General features: G+C 48.5%; 11 protein-coding genes and 3 non-coding genes across 14 annotated transcripts; 6 read left to right on the forward strand and 8 right to left on the reverse strand.

Annotated features, from left to right (window-relative positions):
- Positions 1 to 268: 268 nt before the first annotated feature.
- CNA04440 lies at positions 269 to 369 on the reverse strand. The gene has a single exon. It is a non-coding gene; the product is annotated as a tRNA-Leu (tRNA).
- Positions 370 to 2087: 1718 nt separating this feature from the next.
- CNA04450 lies at positions 2088 to 2188 on the reverse strand. Its single transcript has one exon. It is a non-coding gene; the product is annotated as a tRNA-Leu (tRNA).
- Positions 2189 to 2657: 469 nt separating this feature from the next.
- Positions 2658 to 3308, reverse strand: CNA04460 (expressed protein). The gene is made up of 3 exons (XM_566806.2): positions 3171 to 3308; positions 2860 to 3035; positions 2658 to 2797 (listed from the first exon to the last, which is right to left on the reverse strand). The coding sequence occupies exons 1-3, from the start codon at positions 3199 to 3201 to the stop codon at positions 2765 to 2767; spliced, it is 240 nt and encodes a 79-aa protein (XP_566806.1). The 5' UTR covers positions 3202 to 3308; the 3' UTR covers positions 2658 to 2764.
- A 187-nt stretch (positions 3309 to 3495) lies between these two features.
- On the forward strand, positions 3496 to 4453 carry CNA04470 (conserved hypothetical protein). Its single transcript, XM_566810.2, has 4 exons — positions 3496 to 3617; positions 3673 to 3800; positions 3858 to 4031; positions 4076 to 4453. Exons 1-4 carry the CDS (start codon positions 3560 to 3562, stop codon positions 4316 to 4318), a joined length of 603 nt encoding a protein of 200 aa, XP_566810.1. The 5' UTR covers positions 3496 to 3559; the 3' UTR covers positions 4319 to 4453.
- CNA04480 (sterol metabolism-related protein, putative) lies at positions 4071 to 5466 on the reverse strand. Its single transcript, XM_024656273.1, has 5 exons — positions 5378 to 5466; positions 5267 to 5330; positions 4780 to 5205; positions 4637 to 4730; positions 4071 to 4590 (listed from the first exon to the last, which is right to left on the reverse strand). The coding sequence occupies exons 1-5, from the start codon at positions 5445 to 5447 to the stop codon at positions 4384 to 4386; spliced, it is 861 nt and encodes a 286-aa protein (XP_024511925.1). The 5' UTR covers positions 5448 to 5466; the 3' UTR covers positions 4071 to 4383.
- A 113-nt stretch (positions 5467 to 5579) lies between these two features.
- On the forward strand, positions 5580 to 7909 carry CNA04490 (expressed protein). Its single transcript, XM_566814.2, has 7 exons — positions 5580 to 5919; positions 5969 to 6085; positions 6130 to 6589; positions 6631 to 6716; positions 6780 to 6924; positions 6975 to 7659; positions 7715 to 7909. Exons 1-7 carry the CDS (start codon positions 5719 to 5721, stop codon positions 7785 to 7787), a joined length of 1767 nt encoding a protein of 588 aa, XP_566814.1. The 5' UTR covers positions 5580 to 5718; the 3' UTR covers positions 7788 to 7909.
- On the reverse strand, positions 7867 to 9308 carry CNA04500 (endoplasmic reticulum protein, putative). Its single transcript, XM_566816.2, has 4 exons — positions 9091 to 9308; positions 8973 to 9052; positions 8532 to 8919; positions 7867 to 8470 (listed from the first exon to the last, which is right to left on the reverse strand). The coding sequence occupies exons 1-4, from the start codon at positions 9158 to 9160 to the stop codon at positions 7950 to 7952; spliced, it is 1059 nt and encodes a 352-aa protein (XP_566816.1). The 5' UTR covers positions 9161 to 9308; the 3' UTR covers positions 7867 to 7949.
- A 58-nt stretch (positions 9309 to 9366) lies between these two features.
- CNA04510 (protein-vacuolar targeting-related protein, putative) lies at positions 9367 to 10369 on the forward strand. The gene is made up of 6 exons (XM_566818.2): positions 9367 to 9452; positions 9502 to 9521; positions 9570 to 9647; positions 9695 to 9910; positions 9960 to 10226; positions 10280 to 10369. The coding sequence occupies exons 1-6, from the start codon at positions 9437 to 9439 to the stop codon at positions 10289 to 10291; spliced, it is 609 nt and encodes a 202-aa protein (XP_566818.2). The 5' UTR covers positions 9367 to 9436; the 3' UTR covers positions 10292 to 10369.
- Positions 10292 to 11086, reverse strand: CNA04520 (mitochondrion protein, putative). Its single transcript, XM_566820.2, has 3 exons — positions 10974 to 11086; positions 10790 to 10921; positions 10292 to 10736 (listed from the first exon to the last, which is right to left on the reverse strand). Exons 1-3 carry the CDS (start codon positions 11028 to 11030, stop codon positions 10365 to 10367), a joined length of 561 nt encoding a protein of 186 aa, XP_566820.1. The 5' UTR covers positions 11031 to 11086; the 3' UTR covers positions 10292 to 10364.
- Positions 11087 to 11190: 104 nt separating this feature from the next.
- CNA04530 lies at positions 11191 to 11291 on the forward strand. The gene has a single exon. It is a non-coding gene; the product is annotated as a tRNA-Leu (tRNA).
- Positions 11292 to 11514: 223 nt separating this feature from the next.
- CNA04540 (expressed protein) lies at positions 11515 to 13124 on the forward strand. The gene is made up of 4 exons (XM_566822.2): positions 11515 to 11784; positions 11866 to 12611; positions 12661 to 12867; positions 12920 to 13124. The coding sequence occupies exons 1-4, from the start codon at positions 11623 to 11625 to the stop codon at positions 13041 to 13043; spliced, it is 1239 nt and encodes a 412-aa protein (XP_566822.1). The 5' UTR covers positions 11515 to 11622; the 3' UTR covers positions 13044 to 13124.
- On the reverse strand, positions 13088 to 13776 carry CNA04550 (defender against cell death 1 (dad-1), putative). The gene is made up of 3 exons (XM_566824.2): positions 13502 to 13776; positions 13350 to 13448; positions 13088 to 13296 (listed from the first exon to the last, which is right to left on the reverse strand). Exons 1-3 carry the CDS (start codon positions 13705 to 13707, stop codon positions 13230 to 13232), a joined length of 372 nt encoding a protein of 123 aa, XP_566824.2. The 5' UTR covers positions 13708 to 13776; the 3' UTR covers positions 13088 to 13229.
- A 263-nt stretch (positions 13777 to 14039) lies between these two features.
- On the forward strand, positions 14040 to 15319 carry CNA04560 (hypothetical protein). The gene is made up of 4 exons (XM_566826.2): positions 14040 to 14494; positions 14547 to 15014; positions 15075 to 15137; positions 15197 to 15319. The coding sequence occupies exons 1-4, from the start codon at positions 14171 to 14173 to the stop codon at positions 15242 to 15244; spliced, it is 903 nt and encodes a 300-aa protein (XP_566826.1). The 5' UTR covers positions 14040 to 14170; the 3' UTR covers positions 15245 to 15319.
- Positions 15320 to 15725: 406 nt separating this feature from the next.
- CNA04570 (conserved hypothetical protein) lies at positions 15726 to 18765 on the reverse strand. Its single transcript, XM_024656274.1, has 9 exons — positions 18539 to 18765; positions 18140 to 18443; positions 17918 to 18047; positions 17759 to 17872; positions 16692 to 17711; positions 16605 to 16630; positions 16257 to 16551; positions 16110 to 16201; positions 15726 to 16055 (listed from the first exon to the last, which is right to left on the reverse strand). Exons 3-9 carry the CDS (start codon positions 18019 to 18021, stop codon positions 15883 to 15885), a joined length of 1824 nt encoding a protein of 607 aa, XP_024511928.1. The 5' UTR covers positions 18022 to 18047; positions 18140 to 18443; positions 18539 to 18765; the 3' UTR covers positions 15726 to 15882.
- Positions 18766 to 18862: the final 97 nt, after the last annotated feature.

Genomic DNA, 18862 nt, shown 5'->3' on the forward strand with positions numbered 1-18862 from the left:
GAATATCTCCATCGGCCTCCCTTGTAAAAATGCCAATAGTGAGGAGAGAACCCGTGGATGTGATGGTTCATCGTTTTTTGTCCTTTTGCTCAAAAGATTGTTCTTTTTCTCTTTTCTTAATTTACTTGAATGACTTTTACCTTACGTGCACTTGTCAGACATGTTATTCAGCTTTGTGAATATGCAGCATGGTCAGTTGCACGGACATAGAAAAACGATAAGTGGAGAAAATAAGTAACCAGCTAAAAGAAAAAAGAACAAAAAATATTGACGAGAGTGGGATTCGAACCCACGCCCCGGAGGACTGCCGGGCTTTCAGTGTTGTACAACACCTTAAGACAGCTGTTTAGACCACTCACACATCTCGCCATCAGATATTCATTTAGGAAGTTTGCTTTTACTCATTGTATCAAAAGCAATTTAGAAAAGTAAACTAATTTCGTCTTTGACTGTTTATCAGATATGATTCTTATTCGCATACTTTCAAGCGTCTGAAATTCCACGATATTTTACGACAATCACTAGACAACAATGCCTTCCAGGAATAAATACGTCCCCATCACATGGCCAAATACGCATAACCTCCCGATTGGGATCAGAGGGAGAGCTCTCCCACCATCCTTCTTGCCCGATATGGAGGGCTGGGGGATTACTGTCACATTATTATGTCATTGTTCCTGTTCGCAAGAGCAGCAGCGGCCAACGAAGCAGCCGATAAAGCTGTCAACAAGATATTCCAACGACTCCCTGAGAGCCAGGAGACGGAAGGGGAAGGTCCATTTATGACATAGTGTGCAAGACATTTATGACATGCATGCAAGATACAAGAAGACATAGGAAAATCAGCGAAAGGGACTGCTCGAAGGAATGGAAGATGACGAGAAGAATAAGTTTATGCTGTTGCAAGCTGCTAGTGTTCTTCGAATGCAAGTAGCTATCTACAATACCTTGCCACCACCGGTACCACAGTTATCGTTCGGCAATTCTTTCATTCTTTCATTTCTACCAGTCTCCACATCCGTACACCCACCTTCTATTCCCTCCACTCCTATTGCCCTGTCTGCCATCGACGTAACCTTCTAGCACGTCTCTCATCACGATTTAAAATACTGACGGTGCAGACAGAAGGTAGAAAATTATCTCGAGGAGTATTTTACCAAGAACGGGAAGGAGATTTGTCTGAAGGATCGGCGGACCCATCGCGGAAAGGTGAGCGCTATTGATTGTTGGAAGTGCGAGATGATCCTGAAATTGTTGTAATTAGCGAGGACGTGTGAGCGGGGTGCCTAGGTGGAGGTGTGGTGGCAGCAGGAAGGAGAGATCAGGGATGCGAAGGGACGTGGTAATAGTTCTATTCTTTGTACGTCTGTTTCCTTGATCTTCCTTCCTTCTTATGCAACGAACTAGCATTACAACAGAAATTTGGATAGGGGCTGCTCCAGGACAGTAGAAGCGACTATGCCGTCTTTACATGCCAGATTATGGAAGCTATTGTCTGATGCAGTGGTGTGAATTCACAGCAGCACATAACATGAGCTCCTTATTAGGAACATGAGGCTTTCGAAGGACATGTTTTTTTCGTACAAAGACTGCAAGACGATTGAATATTAAACCGTTTCAAATAATGCCCTCCATTGACCCCATGGCTCGAAGACTGCCGAGAGACGAAAGGCCACGCTGAGTGGCTAATATGCCAATGACCTTCTTGTCGACGATATTGGCAGGAAGGGTATCGTGGATCTAGGCGAGAGGGTAAAGCAGGGATAACGAAGGTTCGCCAAATGGAAGCTAAGATCACCGCAGTAGCGACCCATTGTAAACTGCCACGATACCCAAACTGGCCCTATTGCCTGGATATAATTGGCGATGTGGAGGAGCATATGTCGGTTGGGCCATTTTATTCGTACACTGACGCGCCCTCGCGTTGTTTGCCGCTGCTGACCGGCTTCCATGTTGGTGAAGCAATTAGGTCTTGAACTGAACTTGGTTCGCGCCAAGAATAATGAGTACGTCCAACAGATAATCCGCTCAGATCTAAACACATGAAAACAGGTAGACCAGCTAAAAAGGAAAAAGAACAAAAATATTGACGAGAGTGGGATTCGAACCCACGCCCCGGAGGACTGCCGGGCTTTCAGTGTTGAACAACACCTTAAGACAGCTGTTTAGACCACTCACACATCTCGCCATTAAAATGTTAGCTTCAATAATAATCTATCTCGTCATCAACAACGACAACAAAGTCCACTTCCTATCGTATGAAACTTGATCGTTACGCAGAAAGGATGAGGTCGCATGTAGCAAAGAAAAGGATACTCGAGAAAAGTAGGACGATATCAACGCATGGTGTCGGTAGTTACTATAGCCGGTGATGCAAAAAAAGGAAAATATTGGAAAACGGTTTAAAGGTCCGTATTATTGGTGGGAATTTGTGGAAGTGAAAGCGCAGAGAAGAAAGGAGAGGGACATAAGATGGTTGAGAGGAAGAGTTGTATGCACGTGGTCTCCATGTCCGCAATTGCGAAAGCCCGCGAGACGCACATCCACAAAATATTCACAGGGGAATCCCTCCTATTATTATGGAACGAAGAAAGGTGAGCATATTTCCTTCGTCACAGGAATTTTAATCCTAAACAGGTGTTTCGAGCTTCGGAGAGTGACAGCAGGGACAATTGTATCACAACGGTATTGCACATTCCACGACAGCGGACTAGTCTACAATCTTCTTCATCATATCTTCCGTACCTTTGGAGGCAATCGCAGATTATGAGTTCAATTGCTGCGCTTCGGCCCTTAACTGTTCATGTGATGATTAGCAAAGTATTAAGGCCAAGATCGTTACTAAATTAAGAAACTCACCTCCTCACGGGTCTTGGGCTTCTCCAAACCCTCAGCAATCTCTTTACTGGGAATATAAGGTGGCTTGGCATTGTAGGCGTTGGCGGACGCGCTTTGGAGACCACCGTGTTCCGCGGGTTCACCAGTCAAGTCGGCAGGGTTGTTAGTCTTGGCTGGGTGGGGAAGGATGTTGAATGCTAAAAGAGACGCAAGGGACATTTGTCAGTGGCAATGTTTTGACGGGAGGATCGATCGAGCCGACGAGATCCGGCCAGCGGCGGCGAATGGGTCGTTGTTGAAGATGGTACTATAGAGCGTTCGTTCGGACTCACTTTTCTCGCTATTATCGTTGTTTCCTGACATGTTGAAAAAGTGTTTGTAGAAAGATATCAAATTGTTGTTCAGTCAATAGGCTTTATAGATAATTTGTCGGCCATGCGTGGTGGTGGATTTGTCGCGGGAACTGATCCGAAGGCAGACGACGTCATAGGAATTGAAGCAACCTTCGGCCATCATCATCATCATGTTCTATTTTGTCCTTTTTATCGCGCCGGACGTTAATTGAGCACACACTCAAATCGTCGGCGGAATCCGACTCCCCCGCGCGTCGCTCGTCGTGGAGGATGGATTAATTGTGGACTTGATTATCGTGGATAGCAGACGTTGCGATCAGACAGCCATAGGTATCCGAAATTAACAGTATTCGCAAAAATAGAACATCATGGACTCCTTGACAGACGAGATAGAAGCCGTCCTTTTCGTAGCTCGAGAGGTCATGGGTAAGTACGCTTGTCTACTTGTGCTCAAAGTAACCAGAGGCTGAAATACAGACAGTCTACCAGATCCCCCCGCGAACGACCACAGCTGGGTATAAAGCTGCGGAATGGAACGTCGAGTCGTTCCTATGGAAGGGACGGATGAGGGTGCTTGATGTTGGATCTCGGAGCGAAATCCGATTAGAGGTATGTCAAGCGAGATGACTTTGTCATGGCGTGCCAAAGATGACGACGGGGACGTAGGATCCCAACACTGGCGAGCTCTTTGCCCAAGTAAACTATGTCAGCCCTTGGAATCAGGTCGAGCCCGTACTAGATTCTTCAAGGTACTTTGTGCTCAGAGTAGAAGGCGAGGGCGGGAAGAGAGCATATATTGGGATGGGCTTTGCCGAAAGAGGAGAATCATTTGATTTCCAAGTAAGTAATACAGCCAAACCTTTTCATAACTGACAATAGTATAGGTAGCATTGCAATCAGTCACAAAACGCTCCCAAAATATCTCTTCCGCTTCAAATCCATCCGAACCTCCACAGCCAACCGCTCCCCCTAAGGACTACTCTCTCAAGGATGGGCAAACGTTCACCATCAAGATTCCAGGTAGAGAAGGGAAGAAGCCTTCACCCAGTCAAACCCCAAGTTCTGGTGGCGGTGGCGGCGGTGGGCTCTTCTCTCTCCCACCTCCTCCACCTGGAAGAAGGGGTTGATTCTTTACCAATGATACCAGTAAAACAGATGCTATGTACAGTACATGTTTAGAATCCACTATGGTCTATTGCCCGTGCACCGGTCCAGGCTTAATCTTGCCTTTCTTCGCTGCTGCCTCTCCAGGGGCATGGATGTCCGCACCCGATGCTGATTCGTCCTCGCGGCAGGATGGCGGTATAGGGCTTTCGGTATCGATAGGTGGGTTGAGAACGGTGCCGACTTTAAAGTACTTGTCACTCTTGGCGAAGAACGATTTCCAGTGTTCAAGGGACTACGATGCGTCAGAAGCGATTTTGAAAGTATTGTATTTGACTTACGGCTAATTCTTCTTTGGACAAGCCTCGAATGTCATGAGTAAGATGGGTTTCAAAACACCCTGTGATGAATGCTCTCGAGGCATCACGACCGGCCCTTGTCGAATCAACAGGAGAGCAACTGCCCAATGAAAGCCAACACTCACATCATATTGTAGCTGCCGCCCTTCCCATAGATCCTCCTATTGGCAGACACATCGTAGACAATGCCATCGATCGCCAAATAGACTGGCCTATCAGGAGAGCCATCGAACATGGCTAGTTGAAGAGGGGTGAACTCCTTCATCTCCCGTCGCCATATATTAAGAGGCGTTTCGGCCCAAAAATTCCGTAGGTGAGGGAGGACGTACGGAGACAGATTAAAGGTGTACGATTGAGTAAGGAATGAAGACAGGAGAGGGAGGAAGAGCAGAATGGGTAGGAAGGTCCAGAGACTTGACTTTGACTGTTGGCCCATTTGAGCAGCTCGTCTTTCCCGCTTTGCTTGAACTTTCGCATCATGTTCTTTCTGCCGTCGTTGATTGGCTAGCATTGCTCGATTCGCAGGCTTATCCGTAACGAGGGTACCATTGCTTCAGGCCATACGTGTCACTGTTAGAAGAGGATGAGAAGGAGGGCGAAAGTGGGGCTTACATGTCCTGTGTCTTATCGTATATTGCTTCGTGGGGAGCTTTGCCTGGTTTTGAGCGCTGACGGACTGGGAGCTGTCGTCAGATGGGGTCGGCGGGGGAAGAGAGTGCGTACTGCCTGGATACCAGTCCTGATCATTGGAGTAGACGTCTTCGGTGCTCGGCATGGTGGGCGTGGTGGACATGCTGGCGGTGTGACGTGAAGCGGTAAATGGTCTTCCGAGACAGCACGACGCACAACATCCAACATCTCGGCGACATCCACCCGCAAGTCGGCTGCAAGCGCTGGGACATGATCTAATCCTTCTTTGACATCATCAAAACAGCCGTTGGTCCCATCCCCTGCACCCTTCTTCCTATCAGAGCTGCGCACCTCCATCCTCCGGAAAACCACACCCGGCCCTGTCGTCAGTCTCGCGAGTTCGAGCTCGCAGCATTACTGGCACATCAATCGTCATGCCGGACCTTGGAATAGATAACCTCACCGTCGTGCTTCTCGCCCTTCTTGCAGCACTCGCGATCTATCATCGCTTCTTTGCTGCTCCATCACCTCTGGTCCATCCGCTTCTGCTCAGCAAGCAGAGTGAGGTTTCCGCTGTCAGGAAAAGTGGTGAGACAGGTATCTACAGATCATGGGCTACGGGACAAGGCACTCCTGTGCGCTAATTCATACTTTGCCTACATGACGAGGCTAATTGCTGCTCAGCTGACTGTGAGACCCGCTAACACTGTCAAAACCGTCCAAGATGTTGCCCGACCTCCAAAAGCAGACCCCAAGGAGAAGGCTACCCGACCAGATCAACGATGTATCCTCGATGTACAAGTGAGTGCTTTATGATCCTGAGAGTTCATGCTGACACCTATCAGCTCACTGATGAAGCACTTGCGGAAATTGTTCGACTCGTACCTCTGGGTATCGAGATTCTTTTCCCTCGCTCATCGCCCATGATCGCGTCTAGTATCGTCACCCTCATTCCTCCTTCCCCAAACAGCGCTCTTCCCTTGTTGCTCCTCTCTCTTTCAGCCACGCCACATAGACCTCTTGCTATTCTTCCGAATCCAAGGCTTCTAACCGCTGCTCTCACTGGCCATGGCGCCCATCCTACGGCAGGCATTGTTGTTGTCTTTGCTGATCTGCTTGCTGAAGTTGTTGAACAAGTCTGGGAGGATGAGGGCGATAAAGTGGGTGTACTTATCATTGGAGATGAGAACAAGCTCCAGAGATCTGTTGTAGAGGAGGCTCGAAGGAAGGGGTTGACTATACATTGGTGGGAGGAAATTTGGGAGATGGCTGAGAGTGAAATGGCCGAGAAGATTCAGTTGCAAAGTAAGTCGTCGCAAAAAGCGGTCAATATTGATTCATCTTAGATGCACACTTTAGCGATGTGCATAGCTACTACTATTCAGAGTCTGAGGACCCCGAAAAGCCGGTCATTGTCAAAGTCACTCACATGGTAGGGGCATTCGCCATTGTTCCCGGAGTATTGCCAATTGCTAATTGCTGATGATGATTATAGAATGTCACTGCCGGTATTGCATCTCTGCTCTCGATTTTCCCCGCAGACAAGCGACCTTCCAGCAAGCTTCACGACGTCGTTGCTAGCGCTGTCCGCCTTGACACCCCCTTAGGAATGACTATCGCCCTTGCTAGCATTTGGAACGGTAAGCTTTATTATCAGTACGCTGACCAGGATGACTAACAGCAGTACTAGGCGCCGGATACAGGATGATCGGTAATCAAGAGCCTGTTTTTGACGTAGAGGACATTGAATGTGTCGAACACCTCACTGCTCTTGCGGACCCCACTAAAGACTTGCCCAAACCCACCATTTTGTTCATTACACCCAAGTACCATCGCGCTCTCCTCGACAGTCTTCAGTTCTCTTACGAAGCTCATCCTTGGGCTTCTCTTGCCGCGCTACACAAGGCTCGAGACCTCAGCCACGGACACGTGGATCGTGATGGCATCTGGGACAAGATTCTTTGGTCGGGGATGCGCGAAAATGTCGTGGGAGGCGTGGCTGGTCGAAAGCTTCGTGCCGTCATCCTTGTCGGGGACGCACCATCCCCAACTGCCTTGGGAGCTTCGCACCTCCTTCTCTCTCTCCCGCTCACTCGTCTCCATCCATCACTCTATTCCTCAGGTCCCGTTTTCGTGTCTCACTTCTATGACCTTCAATCCCCAGGGGTAAATCATGTTCTCAAGCAAGTCGACATGTGGGAATCCACCGAGAAGTCTCATTCTGGTCCTCCAGCGAGCAACGTGGAGGTGATGTTGAAAGGTGAGGATGTGGATGAGGCGCACGACAGAGGGGACAAATGGATTGAAGGGAGAGTTTTTATCAGAGGGCCGAGTATCCTGGAAAGAGTCGATGGTGGTGGGAGAGTTCAAGATGGGTGAGTAAAGGATGGCTCTTGTGAGAAGCTTAGTACTGATCATGATTGTTTGTAGGTGGGTCGACACTGGTGAACACGCCAAGGTCCAGACAAATGGTACTTTTATAGTAAACGGACTGGCAAAGTAGAATGAATGTAGCATGCAGATTATTCAGCTCACGCTGTTACGCAAATCCCGGTGGAAACACCTGTTCAAACCTTATACGGCCGACAAATACTTGGATACCATGCATCAAGTACCTTACATCCCCTACATTTAGATAGATTTTTGAACCATAAAACTCTTCCATTCAGTCCGCTTTTCTCTTGGATAATTCTGTCTCACCTCCGGTGGCGGGCGCCAAATTTGTCGATGACGCCAATCCTGCCGGCCGGCCGACTGACACCTTTCTCATCCCTTCCTCTGCCCGTGGCCCAGAGTGCGAGTTCCCTCTCGTAGATATTTGCAGCTCGCTCTGCGTCCTCCTAGGCGGTGGAGGGGTTTTCGGTCCTCCCAAGGGTGTCATACTCCTATGCGGAGTAATGAACCCTGGTGAAGACATGGGTTTCTCCTCCGTGCCCCATGGATAATAATTTGGCGCTTGTAATGCGGGTGAAGGTAAAGGTGAAGATTTTGAAGGGGAGCGAGGAGCAATGAGACCTTCCGGATTCCGTACTCGTGATCGAGAGCGAATAGAGGGGAGTAAAGAGAGCAATGGCAGCAGAGCAGATTTTATCAGAGATGTGGCATGCTTGCGGTCGGCATGAGCATGGAGACGGGGGGAACCGAGGTTGACATGGGAGCTTGAAGGGGATGGAGGTGCCGATGAGTCTGATTACGAGCGTGAGCACTTTCTGCCATTACAGCACTGAATGACACTTGAAACGCTCACCAAACGAAGGGAGCGCATTGTCATTCGCGCTAAGACTCAAGAACAGGTAAAGTGGGACAAACCACACGCAAACGGCAAAAAATGCAGCGACATCCCCGAACGAAGGGTTATTGCCTGCAGCTTTGGCTTGCTGTCCTCCGTACCTATATTTGGGCACGCGATAGTCCTTTGCCTCTTGAGCTACAGCAGCAAAGTGGAAGAACCAGACAAAATGGTCGCCGACGACCAAGATACAGGAAAGGATAAAGCGGGGGGACGTGAGAGAGATGAGAGGCCAAGATGATGAAAAGTTTGAAAGATAGACAAAGTGGCAGGTAATAGAGAATAAGATGGGGGTGATTGGGAGATTGTCCGTAAAGTAAAGAACAATATGCAGGCCAATTATAGCCTGTAAAGGAGTCAGTCCCGCCAATGGTAGCTGTCCAGCCTCCAAATACCCACATAAATGGCCCGCATACCGACAGTTTTTGCATATTTAGAGTGTTCTTCTATGAGTTCAGCCAGCCATAACAGCCCACTCGCTGACCATCAGCTAATGTTCAAACCATCATGTACTCACCTAAAGAGAGTGTGACGAAGAGAAACGCAGCGATACCGCCGGCGACCGCCAGGAGGTGGAGTAAACCCATTCTCAAGCACCGGCAGACGTAGCAATGCCAGTAAACTTGGAGACGGCCTGTATATGCTACTAAAATCCGAGGATTGGAACTCTTAAGATCTTACCTTGCTGAGAGAGATGGTGGGCAACAGAGAACCGGATGCGCGATATGTGGAAATACACGAGTTCCAATTTAATATCGGCGTGTCAAACCTCGACTACCGCGTTCGCAGGATCGCAGACAATCACTTTCGTCATTACTTTCCTCCTTCCATTTTCGTCAACATACATCCGTAGATTGTCCAGCATGAGCAATTTGGAAAGTGAGTATATCGTACTTAGGTCAATCGGACAGCGCTAACCCATCCATAGAATCCCTCTTCCAGCTCAAAGTGCGTACCCTGCTCCAACCGAGACTGACATAAACTGACCTTGCCCAGTTCACGGCCAAGTCCCTCCAGAGGCAGGCCAAAAAGGCCACCAAGGACGAAGCGGCCGAGAAAAACAAGCTGAAGCAGGTATGTATAATTCAGATAATGCTTTCTCCATGCTGACATGGACGAAGGCTCTGGCCAAAGGCAACACCGACGGTGCCCGAATCTACGCCCAAAACGCCATCCGCAAAAAGAATGAGGGGCTCAACCTTCTGCGCCTCTCTTCTAGGATCGATGCTGTTGCCAGTAGAGTGGAGACGGCGGTAACGATGAGATCGGTCACCAACAGTATGGGGAGTGTGGTCAAAGGAATGGACAAGGCGATGGAAAGTATGAACCTCGAACGGGTAAGCATTGTCTGATGGAGCTCTAGAGCAGTGACTAAAAAGGTTCTAGATATCACTTGTCATGGACAAGTTCGAGTCTCAATTTGCCGATATGGACGTTCAGACTTCTTACATGGAGTCAACTATGTCGGACACTACAGCTATGGCGACTCCTCAAGATCAAGTAGATAGTCTCATGCTGCAAGTGGCGGATGAAGCGGGTTTGGAGATTCAGCACGGATTGGGAGAAGCCAAGGTGCCGGCCAAGGAGCCCACTTTGGGAGAGGCATCCAAAGAGGAGGACAGCAACCTAGCCGAAAGGCTAAGGGCTTTGAGAGTGAGTGACGAGCCTCGTTGTGTACGTTTGACCACATGGCTGATATATGATAGCCTGCTACATGAGGGGTGTGTACGTATCATACATGTTATGTGTTGTAAAATGTTTATATGCACTTTATGCACTTCCCATGATGTCCTAGACCAGCTTCTTGGAACTGACAGCGTCACCCACTCTTCCTATCCGGTCCACGTCAGGCGCTCCCCAGACAAGCACATTTCCTTTACCGTCGACCCATCCCCTCTTTTTAATCCATTCGACATCTCCGAGCCTCTTGATAGGTACCCAGCTACTGGAAGTCTTTGGAGCCGCGGCGGCCGTTTCCGCGAGAGGCGCCTCGGGAATAGCTTTAGACGGCGAAGCAGGGGTGGAAGTAGCAAGGGGCAAATTGCGGTTGGTAGGAAGTACAGACGCGACCGACTGGAAGGCCTTTTGTTCTCTAGCCTCGTCTTCAATAGATCGGATCTTTTTTCGCTCCTCAATAGGAGGCAGCAAATCCTCGACATCAGACTTAAATGTCCTTGAGTCAGCTCCACATTGTGATAAGATTGAGATACACCAACAAAATCATCCTGCTGCACTGCAGAGATAGAGTAGGCATAGACACCCAAGGCAAATGCAACAATAGTTCCTCCGATAAGGACATTGGTCAAGATAAACGGCTTCCTGGCACGCGCGAGGGAGGGAGACATGCCCTATGAGAAATTTAGCCTTTTGCTACCGGATCATGCGTCAATCGGGACGTACATAGCCCTTGGGATGGTAGGTTCGGTCGACTTCCTTGGCGGTAGGGTGGTGGGACATCGTGAAAATGGTCTGCAACGAGTGGTATCGCAAAGTAAAGAAAGAAGCCCTTTGTCTTAGAAATAACTATTCAGAAGATGAGCGAGAAAGTCGGGTAAAGTAGAGCGGAACAATGTAGGCCTGCTCATAGCGTACCAGCTGTTCAGACCGAACATCCAATGGCGAGATGTGTGAGTGGTCTAAACAGCTGTCTTAAGGTGTTGTTCAACACTGAAAGCCCGGCAGTCCTCCGGGGCGTGGGTTCGAATCCCACTCTCGTCAATATTTTTGTTCTTTTTCCTTTTTAGCTGGTCTACTTGTTTTCTTGTGTTTAAATTAGAGCAGATTATCTGTTGGAGGTACTCATTCTATTGTATTTGGCACTCGCCTTTGAGAGAAGACTGAAGCCAATTTAATGATGGAGGTAAGCATGTCAAGACGCTTTTATGCTGAGTGTAGACGCGTCGACGCGTGATAAAAAGAATATGAATTGCTGCGTGTGACCGGCAGGCGGTGCCGTCGCCGACGGCTCTTCCTTCGTTTTCTTTCGACGACAACATATTTCAAACATACATCCACTCATCTGCAACAAGACCTTGCTTGGCCTGGAACCATGCCAATTCACACTATTGCCTCGGCATTTGGAGATATCTCCACCTCACAGTTGATTGCGGGTGCTGCGACTTTCGCTGTCATCTTCTGGATCAAACTGTGGTCTGGAGGCAAGAAATGTAGCTGGGAAAGGGAATGGGCAGGGAAGATGATTTTGGTGGTTGTACGTTGTCTCTTCATAAAAAAATACAAGAAAAAAAAAATACATAACGCCTTTGGTGGACTCTACTGACCATTTCCATAGGCACCTCCAACGCCCACTATTATCACACTTATAGACCAACTGTTACATCTTCCATCACCTCCACAAATCCTTTTCCTCCCGCCCATCCAAAGTCCTCTGCCTCAAGATCTCCTGACTATACTGCACACTATTCGTCTCTCCGCGTCCCGTAACCCCGTCGCTCAACTGCACTGCGAGAGTCTTCCCAGGACTCCAGACGCGGTAAGGGACTTTACGAAGAAATGGGCTGCAGCCCCTACTGGTACAACTGGTGCGGATGGAAGAAGGATTGATGCTGTCGTCCTCGGAGAAGGCTGGGAAGTTCGTCCGATGGAACCAAAGATCGAGGGGAAATGGAGCGTGCACGAACATCAATACCACTTGCTCACAGCTTTATTGCCTTACTTGTTGCGAGCTCCCAAGGAAAGAAGTATCAGGATAGTCTCTCTTGTATCCCCTGCTTGGACTTCCGCGATCCCATCCATGGCCGGCGTGAAGCCTCGGGACGATATCGTGTATAATACTGGACGAAGGAGCATAAGCACCATACTATTGATGAAGCATTTCCAGCTTATATTAGATACGCTCGCTGCCGCAGCGTTGGGTGCCGTCAAGCCTGTACCCGTGGCTGGCGACGAGGATGAGGTGGTCAAAAAGAGGGACATGAGTGTGAAAAGCAACGTTATGAGCGTTAGTGTCATTATGCCTTGGGCCAGGACCGAGGTTTTGAAAGCTGCAATGGTGGAAACGCCTTTGAGCAAGATTCTGTACGTACGATGTGCGAATAATAACGAGGGAAGCTGACCAATATCGTAGCTGGATCTTATTGTACCCCTTCGTTCTCATTCTGACGCCATCATCCCAAAAGACCATCCAATCAGTTCTGTTTGCCCTATCTGCTCCAGTCCGATACGAGGCTCTTGACGATACTCTCAAAGTAAAGGACCAAGGTAAAGAGATCATTGACCCTCGTAGGAGTACAGTAGGAGGTGGGGATGTTGTCAGGGATTGTGCTGTTATAGAGTAAGTATCACTGGCATCCTCCGTGTCTGCACAGAGCTGATTCGCGGTTTAGTGTACCTCCCGTCTTGTGTGATCCGGCCCTAGCAAAAGCTACTTATGATGACTTGGAAAAGAGAGTGGAAGCAGGAGTGAAGAGGATGGAGAGCAAAGACAAAACCAAGTCGGAGGGCAAATAGCTAGACATGTACTAAGTAGCTGAACTTGGAAACCGGACTGTAGCCACATATCTAGCATTGATGATACCCACGATAGCTTTCACGGTCTGCTGTCGACAGTCGATTCGATTCCAGGAGTAATGGCCAACGACCACTTAATTTATATTGCTATAGTAATGATCTTACATGCTTCTCATCTATACACATCTAGCCCAGGAAGTTGAAAGCGAAAAGATGAAGGACAACAGATGCTGCGCAAAAGTCTGCAAATGCTCTTCAAGTGAAATCTCAGCTATGGCATCCGAAACTATGGAACGCCACACATACCGTTCTTGAGAAACTTCCTTGAACTCTCCATCACGTCCGGGAGCAACCTGCGCTCTCAGACCCGCCAAAAGAACAAACTGTCCAACAGTTGATCCGAACCTGCACAGCCTGTCAGCTCAGCTCATTTTGGCAACCACAGAAAGCGAACTCACCCTCCAGCGAAGGCATGGAAGGGATACACAGTGATCAAAACCCTGTAGGCAAACTGAAGAATGCCTGACAGAAGGATGAAAAGCAAGAATGCGTCGATGAGCTTGACGCGAGCGGGCGTTGTAGAAGTGTAGTTGTCGATGAGGGTGTCAAAGGATGATTGGAGGTTTTTGGAGTTAACTGTGGGCTGGGGTGATTTTGAAGCCATGGCGTGGGAGAGAGATAGAAGAGAGGGAAGATATTTTTACAGAAAGGATAAAAAGAACTGTCGAGTGAGAGAATACATGGAGGATCGGGCTGCGATCTGCGACAACAGGAATGATGACCGCCTCCTGGCATCGCGGTGGAAGTCTCCACAGGTGAACAGTTACGTAATATATCAAACTTATGTAACAAGAGCTCACCGAGGGCTGATCTGTCGGCTCGGCAGTCAGCGGGGTAGTCACTCGCTGCCCTCGGCGTGAAAATGATCTGCTGCGAACGCTTCGCCGTCATCTCGGCGGCCCCCCTCCCGGCACCCATACCATGACCTGTCCACTCGGCATGCATTGTGCTGACTATCCCTATGGTGTATATATACGTCCCATAGCTCTCCGATTTACATCGCAGCTTCACACGCGACTTGACAACGGACACACCTCCAATAATCCCGACAACAACAAACTTGAACAATGAACCCAACTCAACCCAACAGCTGGCATCGACGCTGGTTCGCTCATCCCGACTTCCATTACTCCATTAGCCATCGCTTTCGTTGGCCTGCCTATCCTGTCGAAGGCCCTGCAGTAGCTTCCAGTGCTGCGGCTGGTGCTACAAACGCCGCCAGTGCTGGGGCGGCAGGTGCAGCTGAAGGCGCTGCCGCCAACGCTGCCCTCGGTGCCGGAGGGGGACTTCCTCCTCGAGGACCTTACGGAGGCTACCACCATTACTATGATGGGAGGTACCCTTATGGGCGACGATTTGGTAGGCGACCATTTTTAAGGCGCTTCTTCTGGGTTTGTCCTTCTCCATTTACGTCGTTATATCCATTGTTAATGTCCTCCATAGTTTGGTTTGGGTATAGGAGCCGCGACCATTTGGCACAGACATCATGACCAAAAACGGCAAGATCTGGAGAGGTTTATCACCGACCCCAAATGCTGGTCCAGCATGCATCACCGCCGCCCTCTTCCTGCTACTCCCGTCGACTCCACCGCTGCTGCCGCTACCACAATGGCCCCTCTCGACTCTAACGATATAAATCCTTCATACGAAGCTTCTCCCAGAGACGATCATCGTCGACGGGGCTGGAAGGCTTGTCGAGAGCGGAAGATGGAGGAACGCAGGTTGAGCGAAGAAGCTCTCAAATATCGAGCTCAACCTCAGTCTAACACTCCTACCTCTGCATCTCGTGACGCAGCCCCTGTGGAGCAGAAGGAGACTGCTGACTTTCAGAGTGCTCGAGAAGCTGTAGAGAAACTCTGGGCAGCAAAGAGGGCCGAAGCGAATGAGGCACAACAGAGGGCTAATGACAAGGTAAGCTCAAGTTGTTTCTACATCAGTCAACGTCAAGCAGTGGTTGATAGTTGCCAATAGGCTAGAGAATATGCTAGTGAGAGGATCGAGAAACTCAGTGCTGCTCTTGAACGCCTTCGAGTGGTAAGTCGTTCTTCATCATTCAAATGAGTTTCGAGTGCTAAAATTACTGGGCCGAATAGTCTCTTCAAGAAGATAACAAGCGAGGTGAAGACAAGAAGTTGGTATAATGTATCAATTTTAATGCTTCATCACATTAATATTGTAATCCTAAGCCTTGGTGTTATGTATCCATTTTTAAATGCCAATTAGCTTTATTATCTGAGGCATCGCCATCGTCACCTGTACACCTTTAAACCATTCAAAGTCTGGTAGAACACATGCTAGCCATTGAGGCTTCTTCCCAATAATGTCTTCCTAGCGGATTTGTGAGGATTACCAGCGGCATATCCATTATATCTATGTTATTTGAATCTGTCTTTTTGGCCAAGGTAGAACTTGGAACGAAAGTAAGCAACCAGCAAAAGACTTCAAAAGGGATGCAAACGTGTGTACTTGAGCATTCATTCGCATCAAGAACGAAAGTCATCTGGGAGGAGTAAACAAAAGCAATAATGGCACTGTGGAGGGCCACCTGTTTTGACGACCTGATACCATAATTTTAGCTTGTCTTTCTTGACGTGAGGACATCCATCCTGCAAATGGATGCATATTTGTAATTCTCAATTATTCAACTATTGTAATGTTAACAAATTACACAAAATCGATTGTCCTTGATGCTATTCAGCGCGCCTGGCAAAGGCACCTTTACCATATGAACTTGGCAGGAAAGGATCGCTTGGAGTACTGGCCGGCCATGTAGGTTCCATTACCCAAGGGATGACGACGGAGCTGTTGTCACGTAACTGCTGGAAGTAGATTCGTTGGCAGTAACTGAAGCAGTCGCGGAAGCTGTGATACTTGAGCTGTTGGAAGCGGCGTTGTTGTCGAACTTGAAGGTTGTGAGTCGATCGCTGCCGCCACAAGTCTGAAGTTTGTCCCCTAGTGGAAAAAGTCAGCCCATATTTCAAGGTAACGATATCGACATTGACTCACCACCGCAAGCCATGCTACAGCTAGATTCGTCTGCAGGGACACTACCTGCACTGAAAGTGTTTCCACAATAGCACTGAGTGCTGTATTCCGTTCTAGTTCCGCAATCAGCACTAAATCAAAAGGGAAGGGCGACGAAACTTGACATACCCTGAATAAATGTAGCCCTCGGCTTGGCAAGTGCTCATACACAATTGAGGCGTCATGGAAGAAGAGGTGAAAGAGTACTTGGCAAGCGCTCGCGCATTGGTAGCTTCAGTCATGCACCCATAGGAGGTCCAACCAGTAGGATATGTAAAAGTAGAGTACAGAGAAGGATTGTTGAAAAGAGTGAGAGTTGAAGAACCACCGCAGTTTTCATTGCTATTTGCAGGGCAAGCCAAATTGCACTTCTCAGAAGCAAGTAGAGTGGTGTTGGAGGCCCCGTTCCTCATCTCAAAATCACCTATACCATATCAGCATTAGATAATACTACCTGATAGATAATGAATGTCATACAGTAGCACTCGTCCGCGTATTCAATCCTAGCAAAGAGAATAAAAAATGAGATACATTTCGACTTGTAAGAAGAATGAAAAGACTCACCCAGCCAAAGGGTAACCATTCGCCTCACAAAATGAAACACAAACACCCCTTGTCATATTACTCGCAGTAAAGTGAGAGCCTGTAAGAGCACGGCCAGTCGTGCTCTCTGCAATGCATCCAACCTCGGTATAGCCATCAGGAATGACGGACTTGAAGTCGGTGAATCCAATACCGTCATCAGTGTAATTGGCGTAAGTAGGTTTGGTGCCATCCCCGATCCAAAGGGGGTTGTCGCCAGGAAGTTTGCTAATAGAGTGACCGTCACCAACGTCTTCGTCGACCAAAAGGTTGAGAGGCTTGCAGGCAGAGGCAGAGGCGGAATCGATGTAAGGGACAAAAGGGGGACAGTTGTTGAGCTCACCACCTACGCCGTTGTCCTCGTTGCACTGATCGAGGGCTTCCTGCAGGACATTGGTACCATTCGCAAGGGAAGGCCAACCGTTGACAAAGTCACCATGCATAGAGTAACCAGTAGTGTCGCCAGTCGCGAAAACCCAAGTGACATTGCCTGCACCGTTGAAAGGGAAATCTTGAACGTTGTAGATGAATTCGTAGAATAGAGACACGAGACGGACAGGGTGAGTAGAAGGACAGTCACCCCCATCGACCCCACCACCAGGCCAAGCCATGTGGGACTTGTGGTCGTCAGAATCGAGGTTAACACCATCCCAACAAGAGCGGAAAAATATCTGGGCCCTCATACCGTTGGGACAGTTATGATCGAAAAAGCTGTTACGCTCAGCCCAGTCGGCGTCCCCCGAATGATCATTGTCGTAATCGAGACAGACATAGGTGATAGCGGTAGAGTCTGGATCACCATCGACATATTCTCGTCGGAAAGGGTCACCAGATATCATACGGAGGCCATCAGGGAAGGCTTGGACTGTGTCTTCGCCTGAAGAATAGCGGGGCAAGTAATATGTATTAACATATGAGACAGGAATCATCTCGTAAGACTCATCGGCAAGGTTATAGTAGTACAGTTGGGGAGTCCAATAATTGGATTTGTCGACGGTGATACTGCCTCTAAATCAGATACAATCATACCATGGAAGCGGTGTACCTACGAAGCCGTGGTACAGATACCTTCCTGGGTAGATTGGTACGTCATCGTCTTGTCGAAGTTATTACCTCCAACGATTGCATGGACATGGCTAGAGATTTCACCAGGTGAAACAATGCTGCCGACAAATTAGCTAACTGTCTCCCTAAGAGTTTGTACTCACGGATCCAATCGAGTGGTCTCAAGGATAGGGTGTGAGAGGATAAAGTAAGCGTTAGCCGGCACAGTCAAGGCTCCAAGAAGCCAGTAGATCTGCTGGAACTGCATAGTAATAGGGCAAGGGTTGTCGGCTGCTGTACGTAGTGAGGCACAAGTGATGTGTGTCAAATCAGTCAATGACGAGAGCGACAAGGTGAAAAAGAGCGTGACAGTAAAAAAAAATTACTAGGGAGATTCGGGTGGATACAAGGAGGTTTGTTGCTGGAGGATACAAATGTATACAGGAGTCAAGATCGTAACTATAGACGGCGAAAAAAGAAAGAAAGAATGTGCAGTCGTTGTGATAGTGGTTGATTTGACAGATGAGGATGAAGGGAGGAAATTTGGATCGGGGTTCTGTTATATACCCACCATGACTGAGTGGACTGTAGTAGATTATGAACAACAGGGAACAAAAGGAGAGGCAGAGCATCCGTTCAATTATATCAATCAGGAACCAGGACGTCTTATCTTCCGAATCCCGAACCCTTCTTCCTCCATGGATAAGGGGTAAGAAAATAAGAATCAAGCGCGTAGGCAATAAGCGACAGACAAAAACAGGTATTACTGGATCGGCAAAACATACCATCCTGTCCGATCCTCCATCTTCGGGCTTGTCTTCGTTCAAAAATTGCGGTTTGTTTTCGTTATGTTTGGAGGACGACGCCTCCATCTATCCTCAACCCTCCGCCACCTGCCATGTCAGCTATCATCATCCGTTTCGTTTTCCAGCCTTCGAAAGTCGACAAGCTGGTCCATATGATACCTGCAAATGTAAAATGCAAAATGTAAAGCATGAAGAGTGAAAATGCTGAATGCTGGGTGGAACGTGCGGTAGAACGTCGTGGCGTGCAAGAGTTTACAGTGTAAATGTGGAATTATTTTATTGCCTGGCACCGCGCCGGTAGTA

This window comes from Cryptococcus neoformans, chromosome 1, assembly GCF_000091045.1.
Source record: "Cryptococcus neoformans var. neoformans JEC21 chromosome 1, complete sequence".
Lineage (NCBI taxonomy): Eukaryota > Fungi > Basidiomycota > Tremellomycetes > Tremellales > Cryptococcaceae > Cryptococcus > Cryptococcus deneoformans.